Source organism: Microcaecilia unicolor, chromosome 2, assembly GCF_901765095.1.
Source record: "Microcaecilia unicolor chromosome 2, aMicUni1.1, whole genome shotgun sequence".
In the NCBI taxonomy this organism is placed as follows: Eukaryota; Metazoa; Chordata; class Amphibia; order Gymnophiona; family Siphonopidae; genus Microcaecilia; species Microcaecilia unicolor.
This window is the reverse complement of record NC_044032.1, coordinates 236,905,386-236,917,786: the sequence shown is the minus strand read 5'-3', so window position 1 is coordinate 236,917,786 and position 12,401 is coordinate 236,905,386. Positions and strand designations below refer to the sequence as shown.

The 12,401-nt window shown below is 44.7% G+C and overlaps 1 protein-coding gene across 1 annotated transcript in view; it reads right to left on the bottom strand.

Moving 5' to 3' along the window:
• The window catches only part of RFX3 (regulatory factor X3), a 604,963-nt gene that overhangs the window by 86,388 nt on the left and 506,174 nt on the right, over positions 1-12,401 (bottom strand). The window contains exon 11 of the mRNA XM_030193816.1: positions 8,083-8,237. Coding sequence (XP_030049676.1) covers positions 8,083-8,237 — 155 coding nt within the window. The remainder of the gene's footprint in view (positions 1-8,082; positions 8,238-12,401) is intronic.

Sequence of the window (12,401 nt, the reverse complement as noted above, 5' to 3'; positions counted from 1 at the left end):
AGTCCCCGGTAGCAGAGGATGTGATGCAGAGCCCTCCTGATCAATGGCCATGGGGAAAGACATAGAGGAGATACTCCGGTGGCCAAGATTGCAGCAGAGTATCTGGGCCTTTTTGGACCCAGCCTCCTGCGCTCTGCTGAAGAACCATGTCACTTTGGTATTGTTCCGATTCGCCATGAGATCCATGGATGGTATGCCCCATTGTTCCATGATGGTGCAAAACACCATCCCAAGTAGTTCTCATTCTGCAGGATCCAAGGAGGTTCTGCTGAGAAAATCCACCTACACATCGAGCTGGCCCGCAATGAGTGCCATGGACAGGAGCTGAAGATGGTACTCTGCCCACAGGCAGAGGCAACGAGCCTCTGCCACCAATGTGACATTGTGCATGCCCCCCCCCCGGCAAATAATGTACAACACTGCCGTCGTGTTGTCGGATAGCAGCTGAACCAGCTTGCCCTGAACCAGTGCCTGGAACGCCTCCAAAGAATGGGCCACAGCTCGGAGCTCCAAGTGTTTGAGTGGCCACTGCTCCTCCGCCTCGGTCCACTGGCCCTGAGCACTACTCTGCAGACAACGGGCACACTAGCCCTCCAGGCTGGCATCTGTCACCACCAGAACCCACTGCAGAGATGCCAAAGGTATGTCCTTCTGCAAGTTGTTGCCCCAGAGCCACCAGCTCATACTAAACCTGGCCCACTGGGTCCAACGATAGTCCTGCGAAATCAGAGAATACAGACTCAACAGAGAGTGCTGAAGTGGATGTAAATGTGCTCTTGCACAGGGGACCACTCCCATGACTGCCATCATGGAGCCCAGCACTTGCAAATAATCCCACGTGTGAGGACACGGGTCCTGAAGAAGAATCCAGATCTTCCCTGCAGATTGTTCAGCCAAAGTTCCATCAGGAACACTCTGCCCTGGGTCATATCAAATTGAACCCTCAGATACTCCAGAGTCTGAGAAGGCACTAGGTGACTCTTGGCCAAACTGATCACCCAGCCGAAGGACTGTAAAAGATCCACCACTCTGGCGGTGGCTTCCTGACTCTCGCACTCTGAAGATGCCCAAATCAACCAAACATCAAGGTAAGGGTGCACTTACACCCCCTCCTTCCGGAGGAACACTGCCGCCGCCACCGCTACCATGAGCTTGGAAAACATGCAAGGTGCTGTAGCGAGGCCGAAGGAAAAAGCCTGGACCTGGTAGTGGTGACCTAGCACCACAAAATGAAGGAAACGTTGATGTGGTGGCCAAATGAGGGTATACAAATAAGCCTCCTTGAGGTCCAGGGCAGTCAAAAATTCCCCCGGCTGAACCGTCATCTGTACTAAGTGCAGTGTCTCCATGCAGTAAATGCTGAACTTTGATGAACTGGTCCACACACTTGAGATTCAACACCAGCCTGTGGAACCCACCCTTTCTCAGCACCATAAAGTAAATCGAACAGCAACCCCATCCTCATTTCTCTGGCAGACCGGGTACTAAAGGTCTCTTAGGGTGGATAGGATGGCCTTATGCTTGGCTGCCACCCTGCACAGGGATTTCAAGAAAAAATATCCGATGAGCAAGGAAGACTCTAATTTGTACCCTATTTGGACAATGTTGAGGATCCACTGGTCCAATGTTATTGTGGCCCACTGCTCAGAAAACTGAGTCAGCCAATCCCCAATGCACAGCTGTCGAGCTGCGGGCATAGCATGGACCCAGGAACTCGTTCCCCACTTGTCTGTTCAAAAGGACAACTGCTGCTGAAATCTGGGATGCTGAACTGGCCCCAAACAAGCCACCAAAGCAGACCCCTGGCCAGGCCAATATTTCCTGGCCTCCCAAAACCAAGGCCACAATGTGTTCACCCCAGCTACAGCCTTGTGGAAGTCCTCAGGTAAACGCTGCATCTTGGAGTCCCCGAAGTCCTTAACTAACTGCTCAAGGTCATCACCAAAAACAGCTTCCCCCTAAAAGGGAGTTTGGTGAGCCTATGCTTAGAGGCCACTTCCACTGCCCAACGCATAACACTTGGCTGCTCTGCACTGGCTACCCCTCCTTAGGAAGGAAATCGTGTGCAAATCAGCTAACAGCGAGCAGCTCATTTGCATGCGATTTCCTTCATGCATGCCCATTCCTTTCTGAATCGCTAAGGGATCGGTAAGGGAAGGGCTTTTTCCGTTCAGTTAGTGCATCAGTTAGTCCACTGCAGTGCCCCCTAGGGTGCTCGGTTGGTGTCCTGGCATGGCAGGGGGACCAGTGCACTATGAATGCTGGCTCCTCCCATGACCAAATGAGTTGGATTTGGTCGTTTTTGAGATGGGAGTCCTCGGTTTCCATTATCGCCGAAAGCCGGGGACGACCATCTCTAAGGTCAACCATCTAAACATTTACAGTGGTGGAAATAAGTATTTGATCCCTTGCTGATTTTGTAAGTTTGCCCACTGACAAAGACATGAGCAGCCCATAATTGAAGGGTAGGTTATTGGTAACAGTGAGAGATAGCACATCACAAATTAAATCCGGAAAATCACATTGTGGAAAGTATATGAATTTATTTGCATTCTGCAGAGGGAAATAAGTATTTGATCCCTCTGGCAAACAAGACCTAATACTTGGTGGCAAAACCCTTGTTGGCAAGCACAGCGGTCAGACGTCTTCTGTAGTTGATGATGAGGTTTGCACACATGTCAGGAGGAATTTTGGTCCACTCCTCTTTGCAGATCATCTCTAAATCATTAAGAGTTCTGGGCTGTCGCTTGGCAACTCGCAGCTTCAGCTCCCTCCATAAGTTTTCAATGGGATTAAGGTCTGGTGACTGGCTAGGCCACTCCATGACCCTAATGTGCTTCTTCCTGAGCCACTCCTTTGTTGCCTTGGCTGTATGTTTTGGGTCATTGTCGTGCTGGAAGACCCAGCCACGACCCATTTTTAAGGCCCTGGCGGAGGGAAGGAGGTTGTCACTCAGAATTGTACGGTACATGGCCCCATCCATTCTCCCATTGATGCGGTGAAGTAGTCCTGTGCCCTTAGCAGAGAAACACCCCCAAAACATAACATTTCCACCTCCATGCTTGACAGTGGGGACGGTGTTCTTTGGGTCATAGGCAGCATTTCTCTTTCTCCAAACACGGCGAGTTGAGTTCATGCCAAAGAGCTCAATTTTTGTCTCATCTGACCACAGCACCTTCTCCCAATCACTCTCGGCATCATCCAGGTGTTCACTGGCAAACTTCAGACGGGCCGTCACATGTGCCTTCCGGAGCAGGGGGACCTTGCGGGCACTGCAGGATTGCAATCCGTTATGTCGTAATGTGTTACCAATGGTTTTCGTGGTGACAGTGGTCCCAGCTGCCTTGAGATCATTGACAAGTTCCCCCCTTGTAGTTGTAGGCTGATTTCTAACCTTCCTCATGATCAAGGATACCCCACGAGGTGAGATTTTGCGTGGAGCCCCAGATCTTTGTCGATTGACAGTCATTTTGTACTTCTTCCATTTTCTTACTATGGCACCAACAGTTGTCTCCTTCTCGCCCAGCGTCTTACTGATGGTTTTGTAGCCCATTCCAGCCTTGTGCAGGTGTATGATCTTGTCCCTGACATCCTTAGACAGCTCCTTGCTCTTGGCCATTTTGTAGAGGTTAGAGTCTGACTGATTCACTGAGTCTGTGGACAGGTGTCTTTCATACAGGTGACCATTGCCGACAGCTGTCTGTCATGCAGGTAACGAGTTGATTTGGAGCATCTACCTGGTCTGTAGGGGCCAGATCTCTTACTGGTTGGTGGGGGATCAAATACTTATTTCCCTCTGCAGAATGCAAATAAATTCATATACTTTCCACAATGTGATTTTCCGGATTTAATTTGTGATGTGCTATCTCTCACTGTTACCAATAACCTACCCTTCAATTATGGGCTGCTCATGTCTTTGTCAGTGGGCAAACTTACAAAATCAGCAAGGGATCAAATACTTATTTCCACCACTGTATGTCGACCAACTCTAAGGTCAACCTAAATGTTGAGATTTATTTATTTATTTAGATCATTTATAACCCGCTTTTTGCCACATAAAGCAGCCCCAGAGCGGCTTACAATGAACTAATGAAAACAATTACAATGACAGTAGAGAGGGCAGAAGGGAAGGGAAGGGAATATAAAAACACTATTTAAACAAATAAGCAGGCAGGGAAAAGAAAGCAAAAAGATGAGAAAGTAAAGTGTAAAAAGTCCAGAATCAGATCTTGACTCGCTGAGACACATTAAGGCAGGTAATCAGATCCTGCGAACAGGACAGGGATGCAGGCAGTAGCCAACGACTGGAATCGGCGATCCAAGAGGAAGCAGGTCCCCTTCAACGTGTAGCACTCTCCAAGCACAAAGCAGCCGCAGATGACCAGCAGCCAACATCACCGAGGACGACCACCAACATCGCCGAGAATGACCACCCCAGTCCAGCAGCCGAGGAGGTGTTGACTCGTAGTGACAGATGCCAGGAACAAGCAGCATAGATGACGACCTGGAGGCTGAGCAGAGCGAAAATCGTCACTGGCGGAGCACACCGAAAGAGGACCCAGTGACCCTTTGAAAGGCTGGTGAAAAATCGGGGCATATGGGCACCAGAGGAGTGCGGATAAACAGTCAAACAGGCTCCCTGCATTGCGCCAAACCGGACCCCGCTCCCCGGCACCTACAACCACACTGTCAATGCAATCGGGCCCCCAGCTAGCTCACAGACACGCTGGCGATGAAGCAACGACGGACAGCCGCTCTACCGGAGAGCTCGGACCGGAACAAAGTTAACAAGAAGAGAGTCTGATCACCGCGGTAGTCAAGGAAGCCGGCACGAGCAAAATAAGGCCAAACCACAGCCCAAAAATGGGTTTACTCTGTGATGGTAGCTGGAGCCAACGGCTTCTGCAGTCCGTTAATCAGTGGCCATTTTAGAATTGTTTCGATAATACAGGTTTCCCCGCTCCTTCGCGGGGACGTCCTGCGAGGACGCCCTCAGGAAAACTTGGGCGCCCCTTTCGATTATGTCCCTCTATGTGCTTTGAAAATAAGCCTCTTAGAGACTTGTACGCTACTTTCTTACGAGTGACTGTTGCTCCTGCTGGATTGGGGGCCAAGGATGGAGGAGAGGATGTAAGCCCACTCACCACTATCTGTTCTTGGTCCTGGCAATATCACTTCCTACCTCCTTTATACTTAGCATACTAACAATAAGAACTCCCCGACCCTCATCAGCTATGAAACTTTCAGTATCTGATGCTTCTGATGGAAGTAAGTCACATGAGGATTCATTATATTCTGTAGCTAACCAAACCAGTTCTATACACTTCTCAGCAGGGAATATAGTGGTCCTGCTACAGTACTCTATTGGCTTTACCTATTGCAGGTCTCCTATCCCCTACCCCATGCACTGTCCTGGCCTTCCTTTACCTTTCTGTGGAGAGAAGAGCTGAGAACGACTCTTTCATAGATGCACCGGAAACTGCAAATGTTTGTACTTTTCTTAAATAAATCTCTCTTTAACTTTAGTGGACTACAGGGAGTCACAATCCTAGGATGTCCTCTCCTCCCTTATACTGCTGCTATTCCTAGATGTCTTCAACTGCCTTCACTCCTCTATTTCCATCACCATTTCCATGCCTACCCTTCCCAAGTATTATGATTAATTTACACTACACTGTAAGTTCCATACTACAGAGCTGATTTCACTTTTATCTGTTTTTATAACACTAAATAACTCATAGGATTTAGAAATGATAAGCAGTAGTACTATATTTCCCTTTTCTGTGAAGGCAGAGAGTAACAGATATTTACAAATTATTTCTCTTTGTGAGACAGATACACTGATGGCTGCCTAAAACAAACATTGAGCTCTCTGTACAATGTATGCCAGTCTGATTTAGTTAGTGACTACTAGGCAGACAAAGAGTGTTGCCTTGAGCGAGTTACCAACTAAACACCCTGCAAAAGTTGTATAACACACCTTTCGATTCTGATACAAATTTGTCTCAGTAACAGAACTGTCTGCTCTTTGGATTAGTTTTTTGTTTGATCTTTTCACAAAGGAAATTGTTTACAGAAGCAAGTACAGGATCATTTCTCTCTCCAAAAGCCTGAGATAAAATGGCATTACCCGATCTTCTGATGCCCCTTCCTACCCAGCTGCTGACATCCTCACAAACAGAATCTAGGTAAATCAAGGAGAGACAGGCTTGATTGGCTGCTTGTCAAAGAGTTTCAATATGATTAGCTTTTCTGTCTTGTGTTTCTGGCTCGTCCCCACCCAGAGTGGCTCCAATGTGTCTGTACCTGCAGTTGTGCCTTTGCCAAAATGAATGAAACAAAAGGTAATTCATCTACAATTAGAGTCCCACCTGGATAAACTAACCAAAAATTACTTAATTGTCATGTTTCTTCATTCATCTCTACCCAACTCAGGGATTAAACTGGGGACTTTTTAAATGGAAGTATATAAAACTACAAATGAGCCACCAGGGTATACCTAATAGAAATACGTTATATTTTTTTAAACAGTAGACTAAAGCAGGAACTGTGACTAAAACATGGTTATGTTAATTGCATTTATTGAAGTAAGTAGTTAAGATATTTTCTATTATGAATAAGCTGCTTTCTGGGCTGTTCCCTCTAGTACTACTGAAATACAAAAGGAGGTATGGAGATTATGGTTAAACAGTGTCTGAAGTATGGTGTTCTGTATTTTGTTTTTTTTTAACTAACATATGCCACTCTGAACTTTTGTGTGCTGAAGATCTGCCTCCACTATTCTCCTTTGGAGCTCTACTTAAACTTGAATTCAGTTCTTGAGGAGTCCCAAAGACCTGACGCTGGACCTCTGGAGATCATTAGGCAAATACCCTGAACTTGAGGTAGGTCTAACTTCCAGGTACAACCAACACAATTCATAACTCCTCAGCTTTCAAAGCCTTTCATCAATGAAGATAACGTGTCAATGCTTCTTCACCTTTGATGGACTATCCGCATAGCTTCTTCTTAACTCTATGATGTAACACTCAGAGCCCATGCTTGGCCCAAGCTGAGGAAACAAAATTGTGTCTCATATACTTTGGCCCTTTCCTTGGCTAAGGAAATGAAACAATGGATATTTCCTTCAGCACTTATATACAATCAGCAGCTGGTATGGCTCCATGGTCTTTTGCTTTCACCTTTGGCACCAAATCAGTTGGCCTGTCCTTTTCATGTCAATAAGATGGGTTTCGGGCCTAATCTTGTACTACTTAACTGCCTCTGGTGACAACCTACAGCAGATAAAAAGAACTGCACCTTACCCAAGCATTTGAAGATTTGATGAAAAATTGTTGATGGACATTTTTTGTCTATACTTGGGACAAAACTTGAAGTGGTTCGTCACCTTTCCAGAAAAACCATGAAAAATCATCAACATAATATTGAAAGAAGACATTTTGTCTCAATTAGAATGGATCCAAAGAACAAAACATTTGGTCAGATGGTCTGCCATATGGACCCATTGTTTAGATATGGCGAGTTCACGGACAGAGGCCAATGAAAAATGCAAAACTTTCTAGAGACACTAGAAGGGTCATAAACCTTTAGAGATGTACTACAGCCCAATAAGCTGAAAATATAATTAAAAGTGCTTTCAAGTTTTGCAGGGCACCCCTGTTCTTTGGAAAAGCCTGTTCAGGCTGGCAGAAAAAAAAAAAAACCCACAGTGGGGCACACTGCAACACAACGGATGTCCAGGAACTACTATGAATGCTCAGTAATATTTAGTCAACTTTGAAGAATACACTGGAAAGAAAGGTATATAATCAAGTTAACATCTTTGTCTAACTCCTGGGCTGTTTAATCTACCTTTTCCTTCCTTAGTCATTGACAAAAATTCTAAGTATGGCATTGAAAGAGGACAAGTTTGAGGCCTAAAGAGATTTAATGGTGTTACGGAATGGGAGAAGACCATATGAGAAGGTACTAGTACTTGCAGACATAGGTAAGGTCACTAATTTTCTAGGTGACTTACAACAACAAAATGCATAAGATCAACAAACAAGTATTCATTCAAGAAGCCATCTTTACTGAACTTACTAGGAATAGGTCTGAGGACATCAGGGATGAGAATCTCCACCAAAACCTGGTACATCACATGGTCACAGTTGCACATCCATTTCAGGATAGATTCATTTTTGCACAAAGTTATCAGTTTTGCTGTTGGCAGTCGACTTTCTATTTCACTCAGATTGCTGCAAATATATGAAAGAAACAAATAGATACAGCAATATAGAAATACCTACACAAATATAAAGGAATAAAAACAAATAGAGGTCAAAATTCAAAGGGATCTAGCTAAGTAAAGACTTAGCTGGTTATATCAGTCTATGAAAATTGACAAACTAAATCACCGCTTCTAAATGTCACTAGGAAGACGAGTTTAACCAGAAAAATTCTGGGTAAATCTGGATTGAGGGCGAGGGGGGAGTTAGGTGGCTAACACCAAGAATCATCATGCATCACATAAGTGAAGAATATTTTCTTAGAAGCTCAGGAAATGCACACAGTGCAGTACTGTTAAAGCACTCTATGTATGACAAGAACTGATTTTCTTGATTCAGTGTGTTTTTATAATATATTGGGCAATGTTTTGAAGACATTTGCCCAAGGAAATTGGCTGTCTTTGAACTATCCACATTATTTTAGACAGACAAAAACTAGCGCCTATGTTTACTAAGGTGCGCTATGGGCGCGTTAGCGTTTTTAACGCGCATAAATGGATTATGCGCACTAAACACTAATGCGCCCATAGAAATGTATACTTAATACCAAACACAGGGTAAGTTCTCAATAATTAGTCACAATATGTCAAAATATCAATACTTGTTGACTAATACAATATATTTTTTTATTTTTCCTAGAAAAACTCAAAACTCATTACTATGTGTATTAAAATTTACAATCTTTATTATGAAAACAATCTAGTCTAACAATAAAGCACTCTCTATCAGATACTCTCACAATATCCTACCCTCTCCACACAGTGCATTCTACAAATGCCCTTCTCCAGGGATAATAGTTGAAATCAGAACAGCTGTAGCACAATCATCAAGAGTTCCAAAATGATGACCCGTTTCACAATATTGTTCCCAATGTTCTCATTCCCACAAATCAGGAACACTATCAGGCTTATTTTTGAAAGAGATGGGCGCCCATTTTCGACACAAATTGGAAGATGGGCGTCCTTCTCACAGGGTTGCCCAAAATGGCATAATCGAAAGCCGATTTTGGGCATCCTCAACTGCTTTCCGTTGCGGAGACGACCAAAGTTCACGGGGGCTTGTCGGAAGCATAGTGAAGGAGGGACTGGGGCGTGCTTAACAAATGGGTATCCTCGGCCAATAATGGAAAAAAGAAGGGCGTCCATGACAGACACTTGGACGACTTTACTTGGTCCTTTTTTTTACGACCAAGCCACAAAAATGTGCCCTAAATGACCAGATGACCACCGGAGGGAATTGGGGATGACCTCCCCTTACTCCCCAGTGGTCACTAACCTCCTCCCACCCTAAAAAAAATTAAATATTTTTTCCAGCCTCTATGTCAACCTCAAATATCATACCCAGCTCTATGACAGCAGTATGCAGGTCCCTGGAGCAGTTTTAGTGGGTACTGCAGTGCACTTCAGGCAGGCAGACCCAGGCCCATCCCCCCCCCCCCACCTGTTACACTTGTGGTAGTAAATGTCAGCCCTCCAAAACCCATCACAAACCCAATGTACCCACATGTAGGTGCCCCCCTTCATCCCTAAGGGCTATGGTAGTGGTGTACAGTTGTGGGGAGTGGGTTTTGGGGGGGCTCAGCACACAAGATAAGGGAGCTATGCACCTGGGAGCTTTTTCTGAAGTCCACTGCAGTGCCCCATAGGGTGCCCAGTTGGTGTCCTGGCATGTGAGGTGGACCAGTGCACTACGAATGCTGGCTCCTCCCATGACCAGATGGCTTGGATTTGGTCGTTTCTGAGATGGGCGTTCTCGGTTTCCATTATCGCCGAAAATTGGGGATGGTTATCTCTAAGGACGACCTAAATATTGAGATTTGGGCATCCCTGACCGTATTATCAAAACGAAAGATGGCCACCCATCTTGTTTCAATAATACAGGTTTCCCTGTCCCTTCGCGGGGACGTCTTGCGAGGATGTCCTCAGGAAAACTTGGGCGCCCCGTTCGATTATGCCCCTCTAAGCATTGTTGAACAATATGTTTCTTTTAAGTTTCTGATAGCTTCTGAAGAGCACCCGCTGATCCCTGAGGGAAAAACTGTAGGATATTTGGCATCAATTCATTTTTAAAAATCTTCTGGTCCCATAAATCTTTTTGGTCCCAACACTGGCCGTGTTTCCCTTATAAGTTCTTCAGGAGACCTTATTCAACACATAATACACACTGTTACAACCATACCTACACCTTATGTGATATAACATAGTAACATAACATAGTAAGAGACGGCAGATAAAGACCTGTACAGTCCATCCAGTCTGCCCAACAAGATAAACTCATTTTACTTGATATGTGATACTTTATATGTATACCCGAGTTTGATTTGTCCTTGCCATTCTCAGACCATGTAAGTGTGCCCAGCACTCTTCTTGTACTAAAAGTTTTGAAGCTAACATCGAAGCCCCTTAAAATTTACACTCGAGCCCATCCCCATCTATTCAGTCACGATCAGGGCGTAGACCGTAGAAGTCTGCCCAGCACCGGTTTTGCTTCCCAATTACCAGCGTCGCCACCCAAGCTCCGCTAAGATTCTTTGGATCCATTTCTTCTAAACAGGATTCCTTTGTGTTTATCCCATGCATGTTTGAATTCCATTACCGTTTTCATCTCCACCACCTCCCGTGGGAGGGCATTCCACCTATCCACCACCCTCTCCGTGAAAAAATACTTCCTGACATTAGTCCTGAGTCTGCCCCCCTTCAACCTCAATTCATGTCCTCTAGTTTTAACACCTTCCCATCTCCAGAAAAGGTTTGTTTGCGGATTAATACTTTTCAAATATTTGAACATCTGTATCATGTCACCCCTGTTTCTCCTTTCCTCCAAAGTACACATGTTCAGGTCAGCAAGACCCTGGAGACGCCCTTTGGAAGATGCTAGGAAGCAAATTCTAAGCTCTCAACATCCAGGCTGTGAGGCAGTGGCGTTCCTAGGGTGACTGACACCCGGGGCGGATCGCCGATGCGACCCCCCCCCGGGAGCAAGGAGTGGGCGGAGCCGACAAGCGCGCAGCATCCCGCCAGCGGCGTGCACCCGGGGCGGACCGCACCCACTGCCCCCCCCCCCCCTTGGTACACCACTGCTGTGAGGGCCAGAGACTGGAGGTTGGGATATAAAAGAGATCCCTCATTCTGCATGATGAGGTTTGGGAAACACTCCAATCTCCATGGTTCTTCAGAGGATAACAAGAGTCAAGGGGGTCCACACCTTCCACAAAACACAAGCAAACCAAAACAAGGGTGGAAAAGGACAAAATCCAAATGACCAACCAAACAGCTGAGCAGGAGCTTCAAAATAAGGTTTATTAGGACCTGACACAGTCCGTGTTTCAGCAAAAATGCCTTCTTCAGGGGTCTAAAAACATAAAATTGATTTGCAAGTTTTATAATTTAAAAGCACAATAAAATAATATTTAAAACATGAAATCATAAAATGACACTACAGAAATTTAAGTAATAATCATAAAAACGATAATAATAAAAAAATATTTAGAGATAATAATAGACACATAATAATGACACACAAAACGTTAAAAAATAAATATCAGTTTTTACATGAATAGGAATATCCTCAATAATGTAAATTTGTAAATACTAGTACCATGTAGTAATAAGAAATAAATATAGTGACAACACAATTAAATAATGTTAGTGAAACTAAATGGTACAGCTGCATAATAGGCTATAGTTTAATAAATAATAATGCCATAATATGATTGTCTCATACTGGGTAATATGAAACTTCAGTACAACTCAGTTGGAAAGTAGAGGTGCTAAATCAAGCACAGATGGAAATACCGCTGAAAAAACAAACAGCGCTGAAAAAACAAACCAACAAAAAGATGCTGAAAAAACAAAATCGGTCCGTCAGGATGGGTAAACATCAAAGGCACAGATGCGCTTACAAGAAACAAAATATGGCAACATAGGAAGCCAACATTAAAGAAAAACCGCTAGAACAGAGGCATAAAAATTTCCGTGAGAAGAAACAAGCAGAACTAAGAGGGAGCAGTCAAGGCAAAGAGCCAGCATCTCGCCAGGATGCCGCCACAGAAATAGTACTAAAAGGCACAACCCCGTAGAGGGAAAGAAACAAAAAGGGGAAGAAGGGAAAAAAGGGATAAAACTATCATACCTG